General features: G+C 40.2%; 1 protein-coding gene and 1 long non-coding RNA gene across 3 annotated transcripts in view; one reads left to right on the top strand and one right to left on the bottom strand.

The window, feature by feature from the left end:
• Positions 1–1,214: 1,214 nt before the first annotated feature.
• Positions 1,215–27,392, top strand: part of EGFL6 (EGF like domain multiple 6) — a 37,278-nt gene continuing 11,100 nt past the window's right edge. The window contains exons 1-8 of one of the 2 annotated variants that reach the window (XM_032679921.1): positions 1,215–1,293; positions 7,945–8,054; positions 10,229–10,321; positions 13,138–13,257; positions 14,772–14,891; positions 16,063–16,197; positions 17,911–18,033; positions 26,039–26,368. In XM_032679921.1, the coding sequence (XP_032535812.1) occupies positions 1,226–1,293; positions 7,945–8,054; positions 10,229–10,321; positions 13,138–13,257; positions 14,772–14,891; positions 16,063–16,197; positions 17,911–18,033; positions 26,039–26,368 (1,099 nt within the window). In that variant the 5' untranslated portion in view covers positions 1,215–1,225. Of the gene's footprint in view, positions 1,294–7,944; positions 8,055–10,228; positions 10,322–13,137; positions 13,258–14,771; positions 14,892–16,062; positions 16,198–17,910; positions 18,034–26,038; positions 26,369–27,392 lie in introns of those variants that run through there. The other variant, XM_032679922.1, reaches the window with a different exon arrangement.
• On the bottom strand, positions 23,413–25,209 carry LOC116782878. The gene is made up of 3 exons (XR_004355388.1): positions 25,045–25,209; positions 24,398–24,511; positions 23,413–23,548 (listed from the first exon to the last, which is right to left on the bottom strand). It is a non-coding gene; the product is annotated as an uncharacterized LOC116782878 (long non-coding RNA).

Below are 27,392 nucleotides of genomic sequence, written 5' to 3'. Positions count from 1 at the left end.
AAATCAGCAGTGGATGACAACAGCCTGGCAGAGGCTCAAAGCCAAGAGCAGATGAGCAATTCAGTAAAATATCTGTTTTAGGATCCTTAGAAAGTTACCTGTTCAAAATGTTTTGATAAAAGCATTGTGGAAACTCCTGGAAAACCTTATTAGCAGAGATTTTAGACTGACCCAAATAGACACTATCGCTTTATATACCTCTCTTGAATATAGGTGTTGATATTGCTCAGCAGAGGATTAAGTTGGAGCAACTAAAACAGTTGCCATCCCAGGTTTTCTGGACATTCCCATTCCTATGGCAAAAATGAGAGAAGAAAAGCTGAAACATTTTTAATTTGCTGGCAAACATCAGTCACAGCTTAAACGTCACTACAAAAAGATAGAGTTATTAGTTAATCTTGAGAAGAACCCTAATACAAACCCCAGCACCCTTGAAGTGCAAGCATTATTCTAGAAGAATATATCAGGGGTGAAGCAGTTTACGTGCAGTGGCAGCAGCACCAAAGCCAAAGGACTAGCTATCAAGAAAAGATGTCACCAATGAGCATACACAGCTTAAATAACAACTTAGAATCACAGAATCGTTTAGGTTGGAAAAGACTCCAAGGTCATTGAATCCAACCTTTAAACTGACACTGCCAAGTCCACCAGTAACCATGTCCCCAGGTGCCACATCTAAACGTTTCTCAAACACTTCCAGGGATAGTGATTCCACTGGGCAGACTGTTCCAATTCCTGACCCCTCTTTTAGTTAAGAACTTTTTCCTAATATCCAAGCACTTTCTTTAGCAGCTTAAAGAAAGTTTGGTCAGGGATGGTCCTGCGACTGAAAAGCAAAGCCTGGAAACCTTTCAGTGCAAATGCCGTTTCCCGGTGACAGAAGTCCATCGCAACGGTGCCACGGGGCACAGCGGGTGCCCGCGGAGGCAGAGCCCGCGGGACACGCCGGCTGTGGAAGGGAGTGAGCCTGCAGCAGCGGCCGGTCTCGGGCCGGAGCGACACGGCTGTCCCAGAAGGACACCGCCGTGGCTCCGCGCCCGGCGAGCCGGGGGTCCCTGCCCGCCCCGTCCCGGGACGCGCGGGGGGAGCGCGGCCGGAGGCGGGTCCGCCCCGCCCCGCCCGGTTATAGGGCCCCGTCCCGCCGCCCGCCCGCGCTCCGGCGCTGCCGCCCGGCCGACGAGGGACAGACAGACAGACACCGCCGGGGGCCGCCCGCGCCCGGGCGATGGTGCCGGCGCCCGGGAGCGCCCTGTTCGCCGCCCTGCTCGCCGCCGGGCTGGCCGCCGTGGGCAGGTGAGCGGGGACAGCGGGCGGGGAGGGGGCGGGAGAGGTCGGGGGTCCGACCAGGCTGGGGCTGGGTCCCGCTCCTCGTCCATGTCGTGCCCGCCCGCGGGAGCGGGTGCTGGCGAGTCCATCCCTCGCCCGTGTCCGCTGGGCTCTCCCGGCCGGTCGCCGGGGCCGTGGTGCTGAACAGCACCCGCCCGGCTCGGACACTCCCGCGGCGTGTGCGCCGCTTCCCCGAGGGGCTCACCGGAGCTCACACCAGAGCTGGGGCTCTTCTGCTTCGGGACAAACGGCAGCGTCAGTGACGGCCCAAACGGTGGGAGCAGCTGCACCACCTGTAGAAAGGTGTGAGCTGCTCCGGTTCTTGATCTGCCTGGATAAACAGGCGCTTCACAATCATCCCGCCATCATAAGGTTTTAGGTTCTGCAGAGACAGGTACGCTCTGGAAACAGAATGAAATTTTGAGAGAGGATCAATAAAACCACTTATTCCTAATCAAGCCATTCTAGTGTTCCCCCTCCCAGTTCTCCAGAAGCACAAGTGCTGCAGCAAGGGAGTAGTTCGTAAAGGGGAAATTCACAGCAACTGCGGGTGAAGCCTTCAAGATGTTGTGTGGTTTATTTATTTAGTATCAGATCTGTGAATGGGAACGTTTGTCATCAGCCAGTGGCAGTGTGCTGCTCGAGAACATGTGGGGCTGTCAAGTGGTCATCTCCCCAGTAACTGGAAGTTTATGAACTCCAGACTTGCTTGTGTATCTTCAACAAAACACATTTGCTCTCGAAGCAGAACTCTGTTTAAGTGCCTGTGTTTGTTGGTCATTTTTGATGTGTACTTGCATTCCAAGTACTTAGAAAGATGTAAAACCACAAAATAAGGATGTTATCTCTTTCTAGAAGAAAGTATGGCCTGGAGTTAACTAAAGCCAAGAGTGATATGTTTGATAAAAATTGTTGTTTCATGTTAAGTCAAGAAAGCTATGGGAAATGTACAACCTGCCTATGACTGATTGCTCTATAGCCTGTCCTGTCCAAGTTGGTGTTGGGTGGTAATGGCATCTCACAGTTCTACCACGATTGTCACTCTGCCATTTCCATTGAAAGAAAGTGGGAAAAAAAGATTTTCAAACATATTGATGGAAGCTTTGGATGACAAGGGATCCTAATTTAAGAGGATCCTATCTGCCTCTGAATGGTTAAGAAGGAAAAGGAAATAGTAAAAATCAGATTCAGTTTTGAAAGACTGATTTAATTATGGTTATTTATGTCTCTTAGAAGTGTAGCTTTCATACCTGGACTTTTAATTTCTCTGCTCTAAGCACTTCTTTTAATGAGTTTGGTGGGTACATGAAGCCATAAAGAATAAAATTCTGCAAGCCCAAGCTAAACTTCATTTATTCGTTTGGGACAGATTCACAGAGAAGCAAGAGTGTTGTCATGTTGAGTGCCTGAAACTGGCTGAAGGGTTACCTAAGACACAGTTATTAAAAGATATTAGGTGGCACACTTTTCATTTTATTTAATAGGTGAGCTTTTTTCCTAGAAGGAAGTCACCCCTCAAATAAACTTTTGTGAAAACAGACAAACCAAAAAAACTCCAAAAACCCAACCAAACAACCAACACAGAGAAAACGCCTCATGCCTTTATTTTGCACAGTGTTCAAATATACTTCTGTATTGCATACACTCAGAGTTTTAAGGAATCTTTTTCAAATTGCTAATTTCTGAAATACCATCTTTTTGTTCTTCTGAATATAACAGTTCATCAAAATTTTAGGTTTGGTGATAGTTTTTGCTAGCAACAATGTCCAGAAATATTTTTAGAGGAACATTAAAGAAAGGGATCACATCCTGCCTTTAAGTTAACTGGAAGCTGACAATAATGGAATGGAGACGTTTCCCCCCCACACCCCCCCAGCAGCAGGCAGCTATTGTGTGCACAAGAGCTGACCAAAAGTGTTCTGTAGAGGTCTTATGGCAACAGTGCATTAATCTATTCAGCAGCTGTTAAAAAAAAAAAAAGTAAAAACTCAGAAATGCTCCTTCCTAGATAAAACTTTAGTAAAAGACAATATTAATAGGACTATATTAACTCAAACTAACTTTGTTATCCACCTACCTGGTTAAGTTAGGCTTTTGAAGATTTGCTTGCTCATCCTCTGCAGCTGCTACTGTCGCATCACTCAGTTCAGGCAGGGCTTACACTGCAAATGATCACTGGTCAGGAGAACATGACAAGTATCTTTTTTTCAGTGTTGAGGTTTTCACTTCTTTTTATTTTAGCTGTTATGGGTAAAATGGCTGCTAATGAAAATTGTAGTCCAACACAGTTAACAGCCCTGTTATTATATTTGAAATTTTGACCGCCCATTGGTATGCAGACATTTTTAGTGGCTTGGATTTGGCCTAGGTCATGAACTAATTTTGAGAAAATGATGCAATGTAAAACTATTTCCTTATTTTATGGAATGAAACAACAATAAAGAGGGGTAGGAGTAGTAGGAAGATTCTTTTGGACAAGCAAGTCTCAACATTTAGGTGTGCTTTAGTCCCCTCTTTTCACCCTTTATTGTACTTATAATATTTTTCTTTGCAATTGTTTGTGTATTTAAGCTATTGGGGGTATCAGGGATATCTGTCCTACCCTATCAATCAACTTTGCTCTGCTAAAAGGGCTACCTAGACAATTGATAAGTGGAGCAGGTGAACTTTCTGAATACATGCTATTGTAAATATGTTTTCTTCTTTTTTAACATCAAATTTAGTAAATCACTGTAAGAAGTCAAAGGTCCTGTGTAGCAGCTTAACATCTGTCCTCACATCACACATTCAATTTATTTTGTCTGCTCCTCACACCACTGTAGGAATAAAGTTACGTACTTACTTGATCCTGGCCAATATCTGGATGTTTTGCTCTGAATTGGTCTGATGTTTTTTGGGATAGGATTCATAATCTTCATATTATTTCAAAGAGGAACAACATTCATGCCTATGTTTGTGTCACTACAAGCAACGTTAGGTCTTAGTCTGTGAAAGAGACTATGTATCTTAAAATTAGGGAGGAGTTTTTCTCCTGGTTCTTCAAAGCTCTTCAGGACTCTTACCCTTCTAGTGACGTTCATATTCCTGTTTTCCCCTCAGAGTATTAAAGGATGGTAGAGCAAGAGTAAATGGTTATAAATTAGTCTTTATCTTAATGAGCTCTTCTCTCTCTCTTTTGGAGATGCCTGGCATGCAGTAGGAAGCAATTAGATTCCCCTCTCAGCTTTTGGTTTGTTCAACTGAAGCCAAGTTCTTATCCTCTGTAAATAGGCCATTCTTCATAACTTTTCTTATCATCTATATCATATATAATTCAAATGTCTTCACCATGGATGTTAAGAACTGTACACAGTCATCCTGATTCCAGCCAGGACAGGATTAATATTTGACAGTAGCCAGGAGGGGGCACGGCCAGGACACAGATGTTATTCTATACCACCTCACATCATTGCTGGGGGTGGAGAAAAGGGACTGTCTTCCAGGCAGGAGAGGTTCCTTCCAGTCAAGGAAACATTGTAGAGGGAGTCATCCCATATTGGAGGTATTTTCATGTGCACAGTTTCTTTTCTTATACCCTCTGTCATCAGTGTTTTTGTTGTTACGATTTGTTTTCTTATCTCATTGCTGTTTCCAGTAAGTGGTTCTTATCTCAACCCATGATCTTTACCTATATTAACTCAAACTAACTTTGTTATCTACCTTTAAGTGCAAATTCTCAATTCCATCCCACTGTAGTGGGAAGCAGGAGGAGAAAACAGGTTTGGAGAGTCTCAGTGGGGGCACTGAATTGGGGACTACCATTGCTAAACCACAACAATACAGCCTGGTACAGCAGCAGTAAACCTTTCCTAGAATTTTAACTGAAACACCTGAGGGTCCCACTTAGTTTATAATGGTGCTAGGGGCTCACAGCAATCTTGTGATAAATAATGCAGCCAACTTTCTGTCACCTCAAACAAGGAGGCCTTGGATTGCTGTAGTTGCTGTTCATCTTCACTGTTCTTTGCTAAATACCACCCTACTGATGTCAGCAGCAACAGAGCCATATAAAATCTCTCCTGCCTGGGCACTCTGGACAGCTAAGTATGCCACTTGTTATCTTTAGCACCAGTGTTGTAAGCTGCTGACTCTCAGAGGACAGAGTTCTTCACTAGAAATTCAGAGACCACTCTTGCCACTGACCTGCACAGTCTACCTTCTCTTGCCCTTCTTCTTGAGTTGTGTATTTGGGCTGCAGGTTCTTCAAGGCCAGGAATTTTTTGCACACTGAGCAGACAGCGACAAGCCCAGCCATCACGCTCAGGCCTCTGAAATCCTACAAGAATATCTTGCAGGGAGGGATCAGAAGTGCCCTGTGCTTCCAGTCTACATTACTTCTCCCCCAGTACCCAGAAGATTTCTGGCTCCTTTCTCCCAGAAAGGATCTGCCTGCCTGAAAGAATCTCCTCTTTCTAAATTTCTTTCTTTTGCACAAACTGCTGAACTCTTGACAGTAATGGCAGAGCTGATGGATGTTGATTCTTCATGGTTTAGAGGGACTAAACTGGCAAAACTGGTTTTCCTCCCAGATTTTGGGACCCAGGTGGGCTCTCAATAGTCTAGTTGATCTTTCCCACTGCCAAAGGTAAGTTTTAACTTGGTGCTTGGTGTGAAAATCAGAACACAAGAAAGACCTTGTCCAGGGTGGTATCTATAGAGTACAGCTACGTTAATTTCATTTGCAGTTTTAGGAAACATTTCCCGCTTTTAAGAGAAGTTTGTGCTGAAATCTTGAGATATATTGTATACTTCATAAAGACACTGTCATTTGATTTTGAAGTGAATTACTAAATAAAACATTACTGAATGAAGTTTTTTCCTGTGAAAATGAGCACCTTTTGGAAAGGAATGAGATCCTTCTTGCTCCAAGCTTTAGGCATTTTAACCTTTCAGGGGTGTCATAGCACTACCCAGATGCATTTCAGAGGATTTTCTGGGATGGAAGCGGAATGTACATTTACTATTCAGGTAAATTCAAGGGCACTTTCTAGCCTGCAAACAGAACATATGTTCTTTAACTTGTATACTTGCAAGTGATTTAAGCCAGCAGCATTTGGATGAACAAAATGGAAAAAAGTTATTTTTTTTGTCTATAGATGCAGAGGCAGGGTGCTGATTTCTCACAGATGCACATAGAGGAGTTATAGCTATTTAACACACTTTTTCACCTGTCTGAAGATGAGGTGCGTGTACACCTGTAAACTGCATCACTGGGTTGATGGCAAAGGTTGGATGACTTCAGAACAATTTAGTCCAACAATGAGGCCTTTTTACTTGTCCGGTGACATGAAGACCATTTCTTCATTCAGAGTATCTCAGGTACATGAACTTGTGCATTTCCTCCGAACTCCCTTCTCTTTTCAATGGTTCAGCTACTAAAGAAAATGCTGGTGTAACATACTGTACTTTGAAGAGTATTCATATATTTGTTTTATTAGTTTGCCTCAGTGATGTTTACAGTAACTGTTCTGATATGAGTGCAACCCTTATAGATAAGCACAGGATAAGTGCAAAGCGCTGCTGTAATGTGATAAAACAATGTCTTTACTGTGGCTCAGACAAAAAAATGCAAAAGTTCGTGCCTGATTACTTTTTTTCATCTTTCTTTTCCCCACCATGAGATATTTTTTGTTATGTATTGCCCCCTCAGTACCTCAAATCACTTACTATAAAGCTACCACCAATAAGGTGTATTCTGTGTCAAAACCAACACTTTGGACTCTTTGAAAAATGCACATTTTAAATTATGGATTGGAGAAAGCAGTGAGGACACAGGATTTTGGAAAAGGAATTTCATGAAGGGGACAGGCATGTGGTATTGGAGAACTTAAGTAACAGCAAACAGAGGGAGAAGACAACTAAATCCACACTACTAGTTGCAGCACAGAGTAGGTCTAGAAGATTTAGACAGTTGTGGAATTGCATCAGATGTATGATTTTGGCAACTAACATGGCAGGTTTTCCAACTCTTGCAGTTGTTGATCTGCAGTGACTTTGAACTCCCTTGGCTTATCAGCAGGTGAAATCAAGACGATGGTCAGGCAGCCCCGTGCAACCAGAACGCTCAAGACTGTCTGCACTTATGCAATCAATTTGCATGTGTGCAGTGACTATGAACCTGCAAGTCGCTATCTTTTTTGGGGCTGCCTGATGTTCAGAACATGCATTTCTGTAGAATCAATATTTCATCATCCAAAGCAAAAGCGCTGTCAGGTGTGGCATTGTGTATTCGATCCAGGTTGTTCATGTGGCACAAACTGAGGCAGCCCCATTGACTTCACTGATATTAAAAATTACTCATACTAGCAGGGGACCTGGCTGTATTTTTTGCCTTTGCCATGTTTCTTATTAGAAAAGGTTTATGTTGCACAGTTAATTTATTGCAGGTGAAACATTCCCAGCTCCCCTGTTTCTCCGATCAAATGTGACTTTGCATTCCTCTCTAGGAACGCTGCCCTAGATTTTGTGAAATGAAAATGCCTGACAGGGGATAAAACATAAGGGAAATGTGCAATGGAGTACACTGAGGAATGAAGTGCGTTTGCCTGATGAAGCTGCTGTTTGTCCTTCCTTATGCAGCTTGAGAGCTCGTGGGCAGCTGGTGGCTGTGAGCCAGCCTGGGGTGTGTCGCTATGGTTCCAGGTTGGATTGCTGTTATGGCTGGAAAAAGAACAAGGGCCACTGCGAAGGTAACTTTAACTTTATGCTTGTTTTCTCTCCATGGCTGTGTACTTCATACTGATAAAGGGGTTTCATATATGTCTGCCAGAAGTTACAGAAAGAAACCTTCTGAGGAGTGAAATTTCTTAACTCTGTGAAAGAGTGAATAAAACATATTTGAAAGACCATCTCCTAAAAAACCCCACAGCTTTGGAAGTAATAAAAAGCCATCGACTGCATATTCAGAGATTCTTAGATCCAGAAGGGACCATGTGTTCCTATCTCCTGCACAGCCCTGATCAATGCCTATACTCTTACAGCTATTGAGAATGTGCTAAAACCACAGTGTTTTCCAATGCTACGTAAGGACCCCTAAAATAGTTTTCTGTCAGTTGGTATCCTTTATCTTCAGAGTACACAGCCTCTAAGAACCAGGAGGTTTTAACTTTCTGAAAACATAAATAAAACTCAAGCAATAAGTGCACCTGACTTGAGCTTGGGTAGCCAGCCAGCATTCTGGTCTGAGGATCATTGGCTTAATGAAGAGACAACGGCTCTTAAGACATTTCTAATTTGTAAAAGGTCTACAGATCCCAAGGAGAAGGCAATGTGGAATCTTTCTCTTCAACTGTACTTGTGCAAAACACAACAAAATCATAAAATACATGTTTTAGAAATCTTTTTCAGATGTTGCACCTGTTGTCCCAGAGGGTTTGGCATTTTGTATCTGGTGAATTTGTATAGAGGCTTAGGGTTATTCACTGCTGAAAATCATAAAATGTCTCTGCTTTATATATATAACATCATTTTAAAAAAGGAAAAAGGGATTATTTTCATATTTCTGCATTGTTTAATAGCACCTTAGTTTTGATGCAAATGAATAGCTAGAGGGACAGGTGACAAATACAGCTCTGATCAGCCAGTGGAGTAGGTTGTCTTGTTTTAAAGCAATAGGTTTTCATAAACTTTGAAGACTCTTCTTTAGCAAATTAAGCCACCTATAATGTAATTCTGCATTGTAAATCCAGATGCAGTGTTCTCTGCTTCAGTGCTAACACTGCAAGCTGGTCTTTTCCAGTCTTGGATCTCCTCAGTTAGAGGTGGGGAATGTGTCCATCCCATGGGAGACCATGCCAAGCAAGGATACTTGTTCCCAGGGGAACAAGCTGGTCTTGCAGTGTGTCAGGTTGCCTTCAGGGACAGAAATAGTGTTGAAAAATGCCTCAGTCTGTGGAGTCAGTGGATCAGTACATCTGAATGCTTCTGTAAATGTAGGGAAGATACTTGAAATCAGAAGTATGAATTTTAATTATTTGTTTTACTATATAGTAATTAACACTGTGACTTTCCTATAGTTTGCAGATCAGCTTAATTACACAAGGTATCGAGATGTGCATCCTGGTGCATACTCTTTCACTGTTTTTACAGAGCTAGTCCTGATTTAAATGCATATCTTGTTTGCTCTTCCTGCATAACCCTCATGTTGACAATCAAATTGACTTTAAGAGCCTTATAAGCCTTATAAAAGTCAGTTTAATTTCTGATTGATGATCTAGAGGGCTGAGAGTTAGAAAATTTTACTTTTTAATCCATCCAGGTTAAGCATAGCCCTCTCAAATTATTGTAAACCTGATGCAATTATACTTATTGGGATGTGTGGCAAGGACAGTTGCCTCATGACAGATGTGCTCTGGATGTTCCACTATGGAATAGACACGTTCCTCAGCTGTAACTCAGAAGGTCCAAGACTGTAAAACTGCAGTAGGATAATGTGTCTCCTTTGGCTGCAGGAGAGTCTTGTTGCCGCTTTCCTACTCCAGATGCCAAGCCTAGCAAGTCAAGCTGCTGGCCAGCTGCTTCTCACATAGGCTTCTTACAGGAAAAATGCAAGAGTACAAAACTACTAAATGTGAGTTGTAAGCATGGCAGAAGAAATATGAGAGAGAGAGACCTAAAAGTAATCCCTTCTTTTCCAGGTCTTTATAAACCTGGAAAAAAACAAACTCTTTTAATTTATGTTAGTATCACTATTCTCAAGCAGATAGAAAGTGCTGATCAGTAGCTACCATGCTCAGACTAGAGGGAGAGGTATGGAGGATGCTGAACTTATGCAAAAAGTTTTTAGGCAACTAAGCAGGGCAAAAGTTTTCAAATAGAATATTTCTAACTTTTTCTCTCTCCTTTCTCTGCCTGACTCCACCAGCCACCTGTGGACACGGTTGCAAGTATGGGGAGTGCATGGGACCAAACAAATGCAAATGTTTCCCTGGATTTACAGGGAAAACCTGTAATCAAGGTTAGTGCATATGCTCCAGAAAGCACTGTTGATTTTCTGTCTCCTTATCTTGTACTATGGTTTGTGTCATCTTCCAAGATAGTAAACCAGGATATTTTCATGTTTACGTAGAAGAACTTAAGAGTTTAAGGCTCTTACATCTCCAGCATCCCAGGCAAGCCCTAAGTCTCCTTCAGCAAACAGAAGTTTGAACCTATATTGAGTATGTCCTATGGGCTGATGACAAGGGCAAACTGTCATGTTTATAGTCAGAGGATTAAGGCATGGAGAGATTACACAGGAAAGTATCAGAAGAGATGGCAGTCAATTCCAGAACCCATGTTATTTTCTTAACTAGCAATCCATGTTTCTTTTTAAACTAACCTTCTAATCAGAAAGACATGCAATTATATGCTAGACATGTAATTTATCAAGCTGTCTGGGCTGTTTGCAGATGCTGAATGGTATTTCTGAGAACCAGAATTGGGAGTCTTTAGAATTGCGTTTTCAGAAACTTTAAATGCACCACTTTCCCTCCATAAACTTGCAATTCAACATGGAAATATTTCAGTTAACACATAGGTAAGAATTCAATTTTTTTTTCCTGTTCCGATATATGAGACCCCTGTGTTGGATCAAATGAAAGGAGCAGGTCCATCCTACTGCAGCACAGATGAGTGAACTGCAGGTGCTTGCTACCTTACCAAGCTCCTGCAGACTTTGACTGAAAATTTTGCATTGATGTGCTAAACACACTTTTTTTTATAGTCAAAACAACCCATTTATTACACATTCTATTTCAAACAATATATCATAAAGCTATATTGTTAAGTATTTTAGAAAACTCTATCTCTTGCACTTTTAGTGTTTTTCACAGGGAAAGAAGTTAATTCCTCAGTACCCTTAGAGAGGAAAGGGAAACAGCAGCTGTGGTTATATGTAACAGATATGTAGGTATTACTTACAATTTCTGTCTTTAAACCCAGAAGTTTAACCTCAAAAATTTTTGGCAGCTTAAACATGACCAAAAAGCAACAGAGAAGCCCCCAGTTTTTAGGTGTTTTCTGTGCAGTAACTCCATCTGCATTTGAAATGCCCTCTGTAGGCAATCAGATCAGTTCTGTGCCACTTGCAGTAGATTCAGAGTCTGAGGCATGGTGGAAGCACCACACAGACCCACATGTGCAAATCGCCTCTTAGACCCTGGGCTCTTCTACCTTCTGAAGCACAGCCAGGGTTTTTTCAGTAAAGTGGTTGCTGGCACAGGCCAGAAGTCTCCCAGAGTCTCCAAGAGCTGTTTCAACAGTATAGCCATTTAGGTGGTCGTGTTCCAGCAGCTAGGAATGCTCATACCCACTTTTAATTTACTGGAGATGTAGCTTTGGTCTGTCCTTACACAGAAAGCCCTGCTGAGCAAGCTCAACATGAGCTAACTAAAATAACAGAGATAAAGGGACTGTATTAGTCTGCCACCAAGTCTGAGCCAAATTAGCCTTATCTCCATAGGGTTTTTTTAGAGCTGTGTATGCTGTCAGTGCATTGTGTGAGATAGGTGCAGATAAGCACTTTTGAAAATGTATGGCCTAAGTAGAATAACTTTTGTTCTCCAGTTTGCTCCCTAGTTGCTTTGTTAAGAGGGTCTTGATTATTTAGTGGAGCCACAGTAGCAAAAAAATCCAGGGTGATTTGCAAGAAGATAGGTTGCCCTTTTCCAAACACGCCCTACATTTGAATAATAGAATGTCTTTTAGAAATAGAAAACCTCTTTCTTCCCTGGACTGAGCTGTAACAAACACTTCTGCACCTCCACAAAGTTTATGCTTCGAATGGCTGACCCTGTGGTCTGCAGAGTACATAGGCATGAGAACAGATACTTCTTCCATTAGAAGTGGAGCTACACAAACTCAGTGCTTGCCTGGAGAGCTGCATCTTTACTGAAGATGTATTATTGGTCCTATGTTCTGTTTAACACAGCACATGTTGAAAGGGCTGCATATGCTGGTGCATTCTGTTAATACATTCTGCCTGTTTCCTCATCACTAGAAGAGGTAGAGATGTCAGTTCACAGAAGTCACAAACAGAGATTTTTGTCCTCTTGTCATAGGCCAAATATCATTGTGAACACTGCTCACCCTATACTGCACAAATTAAACTTTTTGGAATTCTCATTTTCTCCCTGTGAAAAATAGCTATTGGAAATTTGAAATTTAGTTAGTTTCTGCAAAGTCTTGGATTTTGAGAAAGATTTGGGATGCTTTCATTCTCAGGATTTTGAGATTTTTGAGATTGGTCCTTTTATTTTTAAAGTCACACAATTCTTATCATATATTGTATTTAATTTTATTGTATTTATTTATTGTATTAATTTCTGCTACTGATAACCTTGGTGCCAATGTGTAGCTCAGAAAAACAAAAGTAAAAGTCTTTGTTTCACTTAAACTCATTTGCTGTTCTCAGTCTCATTTTTGCCTTTCTAGTACAGAGGTCAGCTGGAGGGCTAAAATCTCCATCTAGAATCAGATAAATCCAGATAAATAACTCCCCAAAAGAGAGTAACTAAATTCTCTCTCCACCACTCCACTTCTTCCTAACAAGCTGCCAGATGTGGCCAGAGTTTGCATTAGTTTTTCAAGTGTAGAAGTCTGTGTATGTTGGTTTTACTAGCAGTCTTTCAACCAGATGGTCTGCTAAACTCTCATTTTGCAAGAGGCTGGCTCATTTTCCATCCAAACGATTTTACTCTGGGGAATGCAATGCATTAGGCAATATTATCCACCTATATGTATGAATATATGTATAGAAACCCAGCACTCACTTAATTCCAATGACTTCTGCAGATCTGAACGAATGTGGACTGAAGCCACGTCCTTGTGAGCACAGATGTGTGAATACACATGGCAGCTACAAGTGCTATTGTCTCAACGGGTACATGCTTATGCCAGATGGCACATGTGCAAGTAAGTAATAGAGCTGATGGAACAGGCACACCAAAATCATCTAATCACATTTAATTCCAGCAGATTTTCTTCTTGTGATGAACAGATTTAGCTTATCTAGTATAGGGTTTTTACCCCAGTTCTCTGGTACTGCCACAGCTGAAAGAGGCTTTTCTATTTGATAGTTCCTGGATAAAGTAAACTAGGTCATACTTGTATTTTGGTATTCAGAGGAGTTTTGATCCTTCTAGAATAAAAATCTTTGATAGTTTTACTTCAGATGAAGGACAGCTAGTACAACCTTGGTGCATAGCCCTGCCAGTTCATCTGCTGAGTAAGGATAAATTAATCTATCCAAGCAAAGCACCAATACAGACTACTTTTTACATGCTGTTATTCCTTGCTTTACCTTTCTGTGCTCCATGACTGATTTATTTTATCTGTATTGATATGCCTCCCACAGCTGCTGCCAGCTTCTTGCAAAGATTTGTTCCTTGAGCTAAGGCTTATCTAAACTTCTGAGGAAAATAGATGTTTCTACCTATCTTCTTTAAGCCAGCATGAAATGGAAAGCATTCCACTGTTTTAGCCAACCTGATTTTCAGACCTGAGGAAGCATTGTTTTTCAATGATCGAGTTTCGTTTGTAGAAAATACTTGTTTTTTCTTCACCTGAGCAGTTCCACACAGGTATTTTGGCTTTGAATTTCACAAAACCCAGGTAACATGGTGACAGTCCTTTATAGTGTTCACTGGACTGGAGCAGATCCATCAGTTGGACAAGGAAGCCAGTTCATCTGAGCAGTGGAACAACCTGCTTGAGAGTTGTATTCTAAACCAAAGGACCTGGCTATATGGGGTACAGCACAGTCTTTCCCATGAACACGACAGAAAACCATAAATTCTGAAAGTCTTTGATCTCCAAATCTTGGAGAAAACCGTTCATCAGGCAGGGTGCCCATCTGGCAAGTCAATCAGAATAATTGTAAAAGTACCCAGCCTTGGCAAATACTTGCAGGAGTGCAGGGTCTGCAGCTGTAGAGCAGGTCTGAAAACCAGAGCTACTACTCTCACTTATGGCAGGGAGACTGAAATTGCCACAAAAGGTGCCCAGGGGCCAGAGCTTCTGGAGGGTTTCCCTGCCATACATCACATCTCAGGCTCGTGCCACTGCATTACTAACCATGGTGTGTATTACTGGCAGACAGCAGCTGCAGGCCCTTGAGATCCTTGAGAAATGGATATTTATTCCTTCCATTTCTCTCTCTGAGTCTAAAGGGTGGTATTAAAAAGTTACAGAACTGGGATCAGCAAAAAAGAGAGGAATAAGGGCTGATAAGGAAAGAACAAAGTAAATAGGAGTGTAAGATCACATGGACTCCAGAATTGTTAACGTGTTAATGTATAGACAGCTTTATTTATAATGAATGAAATTTTGTTGTTCTGATTAATTTCTGTGTTCATCCAGATCTAATTTAAGTGTGTGCTCCTAGCCTAGAATTTTGCTCCTTTTGTTATTTGAAATACTGTTTTCAGGTTCCAGGACATGTGCCATGGTGAATTGCCAATATGGATGTGAAGAAGTCCAAGGGGAGGTGCAGTGTCTCTGTCCATCAGGTGGCCTTCAGCTGGGACCAAATGGAAGGACATGCATTGGTATGCTTAGAGAGCTCACTTTCTTTTCTGTAGGATTCCTGAAACCATAAGACTCTGCGGAAAGGTTAGGAAGTAGTTAATCCTCCTTGCTGGATTGAATAATTCTTCTTGTTAATCAGAGTGTGATGTAAAGTTTTCATGCTTTTTTTTAATAACTGTTCTTGTACTATCAGCCGTGTAATTCTTCTCCAATAAGAGAAGAAGTAAGTCTCATCTCCAATAAATAATTGAATGTTTTGACATGATTTAGAGTCATCAACAGATTCAGTTTCTCCCTATTGCTATGAGGCCATTAAATACAATGTTTTGTCTTCAGGAAGGTGTCCAGGTTTATTTAAATATTTTTGAATTGTTGTCCACTTCCCTTTGATCACCTAAGCATGGAAACAAATGGTACAAATTATAAGAAGACTGACCGTGGTGTCCAGCAGCGCATCACAGCACTTCTAAGCCATAAAGAGCAGTGTGGCATGATGAATTACATTCAAAGTTACTACTATGTGCTAAAATGTGATAGGGAATGACAAATGCCAAATACCATAACTGGCAGTATTTTAAATTTGATGTTGCAACAAAACAAATTTAAATTAGTAGTGTTAAATTACAATGGTTTTTGAATATCATGTTCTTAGGCTCCTCCCATACCAGGATTCTTTCTTCACTGTCCTGTCATCTGCCTTCCTGGACAGACCACTCACAGTCTGGAAACCCTCTCCCTGTTATGTTTTGCCTTAGCCCAGCAAGGAGAGGTGCAGAGGTTCAGTAGAAGAGCTGCTCCTGCTCTTGATTTCCTGTTCCTGGAACTTTGTCTTATACTGTTCTTTGACATTTCCATTCTCTGGGAAATAAAGGAATTTTTGTACTTCCTCCTGAGCCTACTCCAAGACCTTAGGGCAAATCATTGTCCCCAGTGAGGAGAACCCACACTGCCAGTAACCCTAGATTTTACCGTGCCAGGTCTCAAAATCTTCCATGAAGTTAGTTCACATTTTGCTGCCTCATTCAGAAGAACACGTGCAAAAGCAAAAAGCCATCACCAAGCATGAAGTTACAGGAGTTATTTATTAAACAACTTGTGATAGCCAAGACCAAACCATTCCCATGCAAATCCCAACTAGTTGTTTCCCATTTTACCCTCTCATGGATCTGACCAGCATCCCTTCTGCTCTAGACATTGATGAATGCTCCACTGGCAAAGCTCTCTGCTCTTACAACCGCAGATGCATCAACACCTTTGGAAGCTACTACTGCAAGTGCCAGCTTGGCTATGAACTGAAATACATCAGTGGCCATTATGACTGTGTAGGTAAGAGTTAGCCCGTGAATTTTCCTTCTTCGTTGTTTTTTTTTTTCCCACAGTGTGCATCTTCCCTGTCATTGCCTGAAGCATGATGGCCTAGCCTGAGGATACTGCCTCAGAAATGGATAAAAGTTGTCACCCTAAGGATATTCTTGATGACACTTTGAATTTTTCTCTGAGTTTTCTCTGTAGCCTTATGAAAAATGTAACCACTGGCACTTGCAATTAAAAATGGCCTCATTGTACCGAGTCAAGATGTGCAAGAATTTGTAGTAAGCTAGCAACAGTTGACTAAAATAAATGACACTTCTGGTACAGGTTTAGTTAAAGAGCCATTTTTTGTTGTCTTGGCTTTCAAACTGTGATGAGCAAATTTTGTTTTTTCTTTTTTTGTGTGTCATTATTGAGGAATGTGAATCAAGTGCCTTCATGACTTTAAAACAAGTTGTTTGGATGGACAGTACAGACAACGGAAAAAAAAGTGTGAAAATAGTAGGTTTCAATTACTTTTCAGGCTTCTGTAGCATGCCAAAGTTTCTCCCTAACAAGCATAAATACAGGCAAAAAGTTATCTTGACATGCTCAGGTGTCAAAACAAACATCAAATCACCTTTACTCCTGTTTCAATCCATTAGTTGAATGATGGAAGAACAGCAAAGTATAAGTTCCTGCAGCAGGTGCCACAGGAGCATTGTTCAAGCTGTTGACAACACAAGGGCCTGGAAGGGTTAGAACTACTACAAGTGCATAAAAAAGAGAATTCATGTGTTTTGTTTATATTTGATTGATATTGACTGAGGAGAGGAAGGGAGATCGTGAGGCAGATTTGGAGACCTAAATTTGCATTTCTTGTTGTCTGCAAACCCTGAGAGTCTTAAACTGGAAAAAATATTTTTTCATACAATATATGTGGTGGGGGAATAACTAGAGAGGTCTCAGTAGTCAGGATTTTATCTGCAAACCTCAATCTCACTTTCAGAAATACCAGATTTTTGAGTCAGCCTTCCTGCTACTTGTCTGTTTGCTGACTTACATTATGAGAGGACCAGTCAGCTGCTAAAAATGATGCAATCTGGATAAAATGCTGGTGGCACAAACATTTGTGCACCAGCTTGACTCTCTCATGTGGGAGAAATCAGATGGATAAAAATAAGGAAAAAGGAGAACAAAATCAAATACTCCTGGTGCTTGTACATTTTGCTGTGAGTTGACCGTAGTACTTTCTACTGAATTTTCCTGATTATATTTTTTTCATACAGCATTATACATAGGCTAGAATGTGAGAGGTAGATTAAAGATCTTTTGGCATACTCAGGTTTACTTTCCATTGCTTTTCTTCTACAGTAAATGAAAGATTGAGAAAGTTTTGGTGAGCTGTTTTTTAATTGATATCACACATTCTCTTGGTGCCTTTTGCATTCTGTTAATAGAAGAGTGTGTTCAACCTATAGCTTGAATCCTGTTCTCAGTCAGAAAATCACTACATTCACTTCGTCTTTACTGAGATGCTCTACATTTTCCATGGATGCATATACCAGTAGTTGTGCATGTGGAGCTGACAGTCAGCATTCTCTCCTACTGTGAATTCTTCTGCCCCTGATGGTTGCTGGACTGTCTTGGTCTAACATTAGTGCTCAGAATACCTGGAAACAGATGGCTGGCACAAACAAGCTGTCGTGAACCTTGGGTTTTCACTAAAGCATCTATATCTCTCCCTAGATGTGAATGAATGTGTGACAAATACACACAGGTGTAACCTCCATGCAGAGTGTCTCAACACTGAGGGGTCCTTCAAGTGCAAATGTAAACAGGGATACCGAGGAACTGGATTTGATTGTGCTGGTGAGTACCACTGAATGTCAGGAATACTGCTGTATTGTTTTTCTCCAACAATTGATCATTCTAAGGCATTTTCTTGGTAATGTCATGCTGAACAGTGCTGCAATACCAACCAAGCAAGACCTCTCAAAAAACCAATATATTAATTGTAGGAGTCATAGCACAGTTAGTACATGTATAAGTTGTTCAAATTAATTTTGCCTATGAGTCTCCAAGTCTCATATATCTCTAGGAATCATAAGTAGAACAGAGAAGAGGATTTGTCGTGAAGAAACAGCTTTAAAAACATACTGTGAATTTTCCATGAACTCCCAAGGCTAGCCCTTTGGAGGACTGTGCAGTTTCTTCCAGAAGAGTTTCAGGCTAACTTAGCAAAAAATGAGAAAAGGGAGGAAAGCTGTGACTTCTGTGTTAAACTATTTTCCCTTAAAATTTTGCCTTTGTTTCTCTATTGAATATTGGAGACTTCCTATAAAGATGTCATTGCCCAGTTCTAACTGAATATGACCCTCCAAGAAGGAAGAAAGAAGGGCTGTTCTTGTCTTTCTATTTAAAATGAACCTTTTTATTTATACCTTTATTAAACCTGGCAGAGGTTTCTCCTGCAACACCATTAGAAATGTTTTTCTAGAGAGGACATCTGAGCCCTGCACAAACTTTTTAAAAGTTTTTTTCTATAGCAGATGAACTCTACATAATACATAAACCTTCCTGGGCTTTTTTCAAGTAATCCTTGATCAGATACGTATTACGATTATATTTCATGGTCACAGATGTTCTATGAGACCCTCTTTTATCCATGTTCCTACTCCCGTTATAATAGTCATTGAAATTTTCAATACACATTGATAAGTTAGTATTTTCACAGAATCACAGAATTTTCTGAGTTGGAAGGGACCCACTAGGATCATCAAAGTCCAGCTCCCAGCCTGGCACAGGACAGCCCCAAGTATCAAACCATTTTGTTAAATTTCTATTTCCAGTAAAAAATGTTGATTTCTAATGAACAAAAATAAACAATCAAAAACCTGACTGGTACTGAAAGGTTTGGTTTGGACATAGATTGCCACAGCAGAGCTGCTTAGGTTCCTTTCTCCAAATTCAATGTTATGAGCCAGTTTCCTTGCTAGACCACATCCCTTGTGATATGTCACTGCATCTTACTGCAATGGAAGGATGCAGTAAGGGGGATTGAGACCTCACTGAACACCACAGCAAGCTGATATGACACATCATGATATGGTTTTGTTAAAACAAAATGTACCACTGATGAAATGTTAAACAAATACATCTCCAAGCAAAATGACCTGGTTTTTTTTCATTTGTTTGTTTTCTTTTTATTAAGATGCTGACAATTTCCAATTTCTTTTTGGCTAAGTCTATGTATAAAACATTGTTTGCTCAAGCAGAAACAATTCAACAGGCATGATTGCTTAAATATGAACAATGGAAATACTTTTGCTTGTGGAGAGGCAGTTTTTTAATGTCTATCCCTGTAAAAAAAATCAGTCCTGAAGTCAGGTGATTCCTATCTTCTCACTGATGTTTCTTAGTTTTTTGCCCTCTCTCTGACTACTTCCTAATGTCATATTTCCAATTACTGAAGTCCATTATTTGCTTAGCAGAGGAAGGAGACATGCATTCATAAACTTAGTAAAATACACTAAATGGAAAAGAGATTTACTATGAGAAAGGATAGAGGAATAATACATAGTAATGAGAGAAATCACAGCCATAGGCAGAAGATCAAAAGGTGAGTGTCTAGCTAGAAAGATGTATGAAACAATTGAGGAGGAGAAAAATACTAGAGTCAGTGGTAGGTAAAACCTGAAAACCAGTGGTGCTAAAGAGAGACTGGTTTCTCTGGTGGTCATTCCCCCACATACACCTTTTATTTAAAGGGAAGAGGAGGAGATTCTTTTAGCATTGAATGTTTCAATAGTTCATTTTTACTGCAATCCTCAAAAAAGTCTGACCAGTATAACTGATGAGGACAGGACATGCATTTTGCTATTGGGGAAAATGTTTTTCAAACAGTAACACAAACACCAATTGGATGTACCAGTGTATCAACCAGTACACTGAAACACTGAGTGTTCTCCGTGTCATATGGCAATTGTAGAAAACCTTTGGCTTTACTGAAGCCGAAAGTTTTGTTATTGGATTTAACAGGACAAGGGCATGATCTTGAGTCATTAGGGGCTTAAGGATTTTTAAGGGGCTTCACACTTCTTTTGGTGACAGTGGCTACAGCTCCTGTGTCCCGCCCCAGCTCTCAACAGATGGGCCTGGGGTTGTGCTGCAGTTAAACAAAAGGCTTCTTAAATATGTCCTCAGTGCTCCACATAAGTATCCCCACAGGGCTGCAATCCTGTTTTCATAGAGAAGCACTAATACTTTATAGCAATTGCCTCTAGTATATAACACACTGGCTACCATGGCAGCAGTATTTGCTTTTTATAACAAAGGAAAAATATTTTAATGAAAAGAGGGTAGCTAAGTACATTGTTTACAATGAAATGCCTATGGCTACATCTCCTCATGCCACCAAATAAGTGAGATAATTTATAATTCACCTTTGCACACAAGGTGGGGTAAATTCTTTCATTCAATTTGCATGTCAATATTATAACTTAGGAGAAAGCTGCTGAAACATCAGACAGCAAATACTACTGCTGGCATGGATATGACTTGTGATTGTTCAGGCACCCTTTTGCCATTTAACACTCCTAATATGCATGAAACACTAGAGGCTGCTTCCAAACTGTCTCTAGCCCACATTTCATTTGAGAATCCATAGAGATGTAACGTTTTGAATGATCCCTAAAAAGGTCCTAGCCATTTCCACATCTGGCCTCTCTCTTGCTGCAATCTGTTGCTCTTCTCAGGTTCATGTGTTTCCTGATTTCCTATTGTGCATTGAAAAACCACATTTCCCCTGCCACATACTACTGTGTGTATTTCAGCTTTTATTTAAGAATAGAGTCTCACAAGGTTCCATAAGCAGTTAAGATTCCTGCAGAAAAAATGAACCTATTTTTGATTCACTTTTATGGTACAACAAAATAACAGGAAAAAGGATTACTAACTTTGTCTACAACCTTCAGGCATCACTCTAAGGAGCTCAACAATGACACTCTTGTTATTGCTGGGCTGGAGGCAGGGGTTACTACTCTTCATTATGTTTTGCTGGATATCTAAATGTCAATACAATTTCATGCCAGCTCTCTCTGTGCCTCTTGTATTACTCACTCATTTTTTGCTGATAGGGTAACTCTCAAACCCTATATATGATTTTGCTTTCTTATTAACTTGCCAGTCCTGAGAAACATTGAGTTTGACACAAAAAAGTTTCAAAGCTTAAGAAGTAATTGTGGTCATATCACTGGTGATATTCTTACAGTTCAATTCAGTATGAAGTCAAATACTGCTGCTATCCTTTAATGAATAACACTTAGGCTTTTGTCATCACACATTTCCTACTGGAAGCATTACTGGCTGGTGTAATCAAGTATTAAGCACAGTCCAGAGTGATGAACTTGCCCTAATTTCTCAAAGTATCCCTCCCTAAAAAAAGACATGAAACAGGGTAGGGATATGTAGATGATGTTCCATGGTGCTTAAAAGAGAATAATAGTCCCCAATCTGTGTTTTAACCTATTTATGAAAGCTTTCAGACTCTCTTAAGACTGTCCAAAAGAGGTTGAGAACTTTTAGAAAGATTTCTGAAACTATGTCGTGCTGATCTAATCTTTACTCACATCTATAGGCTCCGCCTAAATATGGTAAAGGGTTGTCTGTATCTCTCACCACCTCTCCAAAGCCACAACGGGAGCTACAAAAGGATTTTTAAGCTAATCTCCTAGGCTTGTCTCTCACCAGATTTTTAAATATATTGCTGGGTGTGAAGGTGGAAGCAGTAGGGAGCCTGCTGGAGTGCAGAGGAAGCTGTCTCCTTCTGCATCCTCTGCACGCTCAGAGCCCTGGCCAGCACTGGCTGTGGTCACAGGGTGTGTGGAAGGAAAATGGATCACTGTCTGTCCCTCCTCTGTATCATCCCCTGAGTACTTCCCTTTATACAATGCAGCACGGACTCAAGGGGTCAGCATCTGCTCTCTATTTTTTTCAACTCAACTTTCACAACTTGGTCATTAGACATCCTACACCAATCCATTTCTATGGTTTTATTATCTTGTGACAGAAAAGATTTACTTTTATCCCTCAGCCACCACTTGCCTCTGTTTTTCTACCTCTTGCTTTAATTCTAATTCAAAGAAAGAAAATGCCTTTGAAAATTGAGATATTTTCATATTAGGTCAATAAACACAAACTGTAGGAGCAGGAGGCATTTATCTGCATGCTTTCTGATGGAAGGTACACAAGGAAGAGCTGGGATGAAACGCACTATATTTATTTTCACTTTCCAAAATTCTCTGTGCAGTCACATGCACAAATATTTGTGACCAACACCTCTGCATTTATCTCCATGTCCTGGGGCAAAGGGCTCTGCATAATCACTGCCTCAGGAGTAGCACCCCGATTGCCTTGCTCATTCAGGCAAGTCCACAGGCAGTGGATTTAAAAGAACAGACTGACTTTAAGGTGGGGTATCCTTACACTGGATTATTCCTCCTGCAATGTATGTGTAGACATAAAATACCTTAAAACTACATCTCCAGCTACTCTAAAGCTGACTGCAGATAAAAAGGGGAGTAGTGCCATATCCTAAAATGTGCTTCTTGTCTCGTCCCTTTTGTCCCCATGAGCAGATTTTCATAGTGCAGCAGCAAACTGGAGTCTGCAAGCATATGGGAATTTAAACATTTTCATCTCCCTATTTTTGTCACTCCCATCATTTGATTTTCTGCACTTCTTAATTTTGCACATACAGGGAGATTGGTTTTCTGACACCACAGAGGTTATTATGTTGAGCTGTAAGAATTTATAATTTCACAAGGAAGACTTCAAAGCAGAAATTAAATGCAGATGTTCAGGTCTGCTGAGCAGTCAGCCCTGCCTTGAAAATCCCCATAGTCTTTATTAACAGCATGAAGTTTCTTGTTACTGATTGTCAAGAGGAAATTTGTTTGGAATTAAGCTTTCCTGTTAATTTTTATTGCTACATTCTGAGTTTAGACCCAGAAAACCTTACATTCTTCATGACATCATCCTCTAGAGGACACTTAGTGCAGTATTAGTAAAGAGTTTACTTGCAAGTATGTGACAAGCAAGGCTGCAAGCTTTACCCAAAGGAAAAGAAAAAAAATCTTTAGTGTTTAGTTTTATTGGCATCCATTTACTCCAACTGCAACTTCCAAAAATCCCTGAATGCTCCAATGAGCACACCAAGAGAGTCTGATTCTGTTCCTGACATTTCCCATAAATAAAACGTGACAAATTCACAATGATAGGATTCCATTTTCCAGGAGTGAACACAATTTCAGGGAACTTTCCCCTTTTCCTACTAGTCCACACTTATGTTTTATTAGCTGGTGTTTTTTCTTCTACTATGTCTCTTCTATGAAAAGAAACACACAGAAAAAAAAGTACTACTCAAGGTTACAAGTCCTGTACATCTGTCCCAAAATACTACTATGCAGTTTTCATTATTACACAGTAAGGAGCAAAATAGGAACATATTCTTGTTCTGTTAATAAAATCACTAGACAGCAAAAGCAGAGGGAAATAAAAACAGCTGACTTCCCCCACCGTTTTCAATCCAAAAAGACTGTAGGTACTGCAGCATCAATGCTGATCAAGAATTAAAGACAGAAAGCAGTATATAAGGCCCACTGGTAGAAATAGGCTCTCTCTACGGAAGAGCTTTTGGACAGCACCCAGGAACTGCTCAACTCTCATTGTGTCCTAGGTACTTCACATAAAGGACTCAAACTACAGAAGGCTGTCAGTAGCTTGTGACATGTTAATTCTTTCCTACTCACCAGTTCTTCTTCCTCACCCACTCAAATTCAGGCTGTGCTAGAGGACTGAGTTGGTCATGTCATAGTAGTTGTTTCATTCTGAGTTGTTTCAAAAGCCTCATTGTCTTGAGCCCCAAAGTCCATTGCCATGGACTTTAAACCCCAAGAATATGTTCCTCCTTAGTATCTCTGGTACTGTGATAGAATAAGGACTTGATTAGGTCTAATGGAAACCTTATAATGGGATGTGACCATCTTATAAACTAGAACTCCCCAGATTAATGTCTTCTCTGAAACTTGCATACATGTCACACAAAGCCTTCCAGGTCTTGTTTTGGCACAATGGTGTTCTCGACTGATGCTGAGCAGTAACTGATGTTGCTGATAAAAGGCAACACCTGCAGTATTGCCATAATTTCTCATTTGAATTTGTACTGTACGCATACCTTGAACAAACTGATCCAAAGTAGTCCTCGCTTTAACCCTCAGTTGTGATTTGGCCATCAGCACAAAGAGCCATCAGTCTTTGTCAGATGAGAGAAGAGTACATCTGGAAGGGACTAAAAAAAGATCAGTTAGACCGTTCTTTTGCTCTGAGGCAGATCATATCCAGCATATTAATGACAGATGGTAGCCTAACAATTTTTTAACTTCTAGTGATACTGTTCAAATAACCTAAGTGGCTTGCTCCTGTGTTTCACTATCCTACAGCAAGGATAGTAAGCAAGTTTTTCATAATACATAACTAAAATATCTTGTTTCATGTAAACTGATAATTTTCCTATCTTAAGAGAACATGGAGAACAGCTGCCCAACATACAGTCTCAAAGGAGCCCTTTGTTCTGCTACGGGGTCCCACCACTGGTGGAAAATCAATCCTGCCTCCCCACATGCCTAGAAATTCAACTTCAAATGCATTCCTATGAAAAACCTCCCTCATTCAAGCATCCAAACGTAGTTTAATGATTGTAGAGAGAAAAAATTTGAATTCTAAAAGAAATAAATGGCTTGTGTCCTGAAACTCAATACATTGACAAGGAAAGCATGATTAGAAAATCAGAGTTGCCATGTAAATGTAAAAATGTCCTCTTACCAATTAATGTTTTGAAGTTTGTGCCTGAATACAGACTATATTGACTTCATTATACTTCATAATAGGTAAAACTCCAAATTCAGAATTTTCTTTTGTTTTGCAGATTTGAAGAATCTTGATTGACTTTTATCCTACTCTTTAGTTTTCACCTCTGGCAGCCCTTGTGTTTTTAAGCAGGATCCAAAGCTGCAAGATACTATAAGAATGGTTATTCAAAAAGATAGTTAGTATTACCCAAAATGATAATACCAGGATTAAAGAATAATTAAAAGGATAACACCAGATTATCAAAAGGATAACCTAGAGTATTTCATGGCCAAGAGGAATCATAAAATAGTAAAAATCTGAGGAAATTTTACATTTATGTTCTACTCCATCTTGGAATTGCAAGATGATAATAATTTGGCATTCCTGGATGCCTCTCTGAATTTTGGGGTTTACCCCTTACATCTAAATAGCCCTTAGAGCTAAATGAAATATGATGGAGCAGCTTGATGCATGTCTTCTCAAAATATGCTCCATTTCAGTGGCTTTCAGCCTGTCATGGAAGGAAAAGTAGGCCAGAAAAGTTCACAAAAGATAGCTAAGAAAATTGCTCATTACTAGTAGGCTGACAGTTGTGCAGGAAATCTCAGCTGCACATACAATTTTCAGTAGTTCACAAGTTGAAGTAGGATTTATTTTTCTTTTTTTTGTTTACCTAAGCTTCAGTGTAAAAATAATTAATGTAAGGGACGGCATGGCCTGTGTTACACAGGAGTCCAAAGCACTCATGACAGAAGATCACTTTGGTTTTTTTCACTGTAACTCAGAAAGAGAGCTGAACACGAGCATGTGTGTTTGGTTCTGTGCAGAGCTGAACTTATATCTCATAGTAGAGAATTTAGCTGTATGTCTCTAGACATTGTAAAGGACACCATGGTTCCATTTAAAAATGCTGTCATTGCTGGATGGTTCCTTAGATGGATATTTACTATTTTCTTCTTGGTTCTAGTTATCCCTGAAAAGTCAGTGAAGGAAATTACAAGAATCCCTGGAACAGCTAAGGACACAATTAAGAAACTTCTTGCACATAAAAATAGTGTGAAAAAGCATGAAACAATCAAGAATGCCATCCCAGAAGCAGCTGTGACACCGCCTTCTAAGACTCACTTGCAGTTATTGGACGATGAAGGTGGTACTGATCTTGGTGGAAGATACGGTGAGGAAGAGAAAGAAATTGAAGCTACTACAGAAGATGAAGCAGAAGAGTCTGATGAAGAGGAGAAGGCAGATTTTGAGAATCAAATCGATGATGAGCGAAGCCTGAGAGGAGATGTCTTTTGTAAGTTTCTTTGTTTTTAAAAAAATCTGGCTTCAGTATAAAAATATATAAACACTGACAAAACCATCTCAAAACATCACAGACACTTTAGCAGAATTTACTTGTAGAAGATTAATCACAGAATCATAACATAGTCTAGTTACAATCCCCCTGCCACAGGCAGGGCCACTTGTTAGACCATGTTGTTCAAAGCCCCATCCAACCTGGCCTTGAACACTTCCAGGAATGGCCCATCCAGAACTTCTCTAGGCAACCTTTTCTAGTGTCTCACCACCCTCACAGTTAAGAATTTCTTCCTAATATCTACTCTAAACCTACCCTCTTTCAGTTTAAAGCCATGCTAAAGAGATTTTATTTTGCCAGGGGATACTGGTAGAAAGTCAGTGTGCTCTGTGACATAGAGATAGCAAGTATGTCCAAGATGTAGTTTCATTAAGTATGTGAACTCTGTATTATTTATGAATTTCTTGTTTGATGCCAACTGTGATTCTAGGACTTCAGGCATTGTGGCATTTGCATTTTCATTTCAAGATAGGTAGCTTGTTAACTTTGTTTCCTTTCCTTTTAAATTTCCATGTGCTATAATTGATCCTTGTTATTAATAAAAATTCAGTCATGACTTAGGCACTTAATTGCTTGAACATTTGGCTTCAAAACCACTTTAATTTTTAATGATATTGAATGATCCTTCGGACTACATCATTAGCTCAAATTTACAGCTCGTAAATTTGTACATCATATTTTTTCCCTTCTTTGCTGGTGTCTATTCAGCAGATTCCTTTACTACCACATTAAGTTCCTCCATATAATCCTCTCAAGTATTCACATAGCATCTGCCTCTTGTATTATTAATATAGGTGTTCTTTGTCTTCCAGGAGGAATAGTTAATTAGGAAAAATAGATAGGTCGCACTTTTCAGAGATCTTAATTTTTATTTTTAAATTGACCTATTATTTCATCATAGTAGTTTTACTACATAATAAGTATATAGGGAGTCACAGAAAAATACTGTAGGGAAATAAAG

The sequence above is a fragment of the Chiroxiphia lanceolata genome, chromosome 2 (assembly GCF_009829145.1).
Source record: "Chiroxiphia lanceolata isolate bChiLan1 chromosome 2, bChiLan1.pri, whole genome shotgun sequence".
In the NCBI taxonomy this organism is placed as follows: Eukaryota; Metazoa; Chordata; class Aves; order Passeriformes; family Pipridae; genus Chiroxiphia; species Chiroxiphia lanceolata.
Note: the sequence above shows the minus strand (reverse complement) of the source record. Positions and strands in the feature narration are given on the sequence as shown.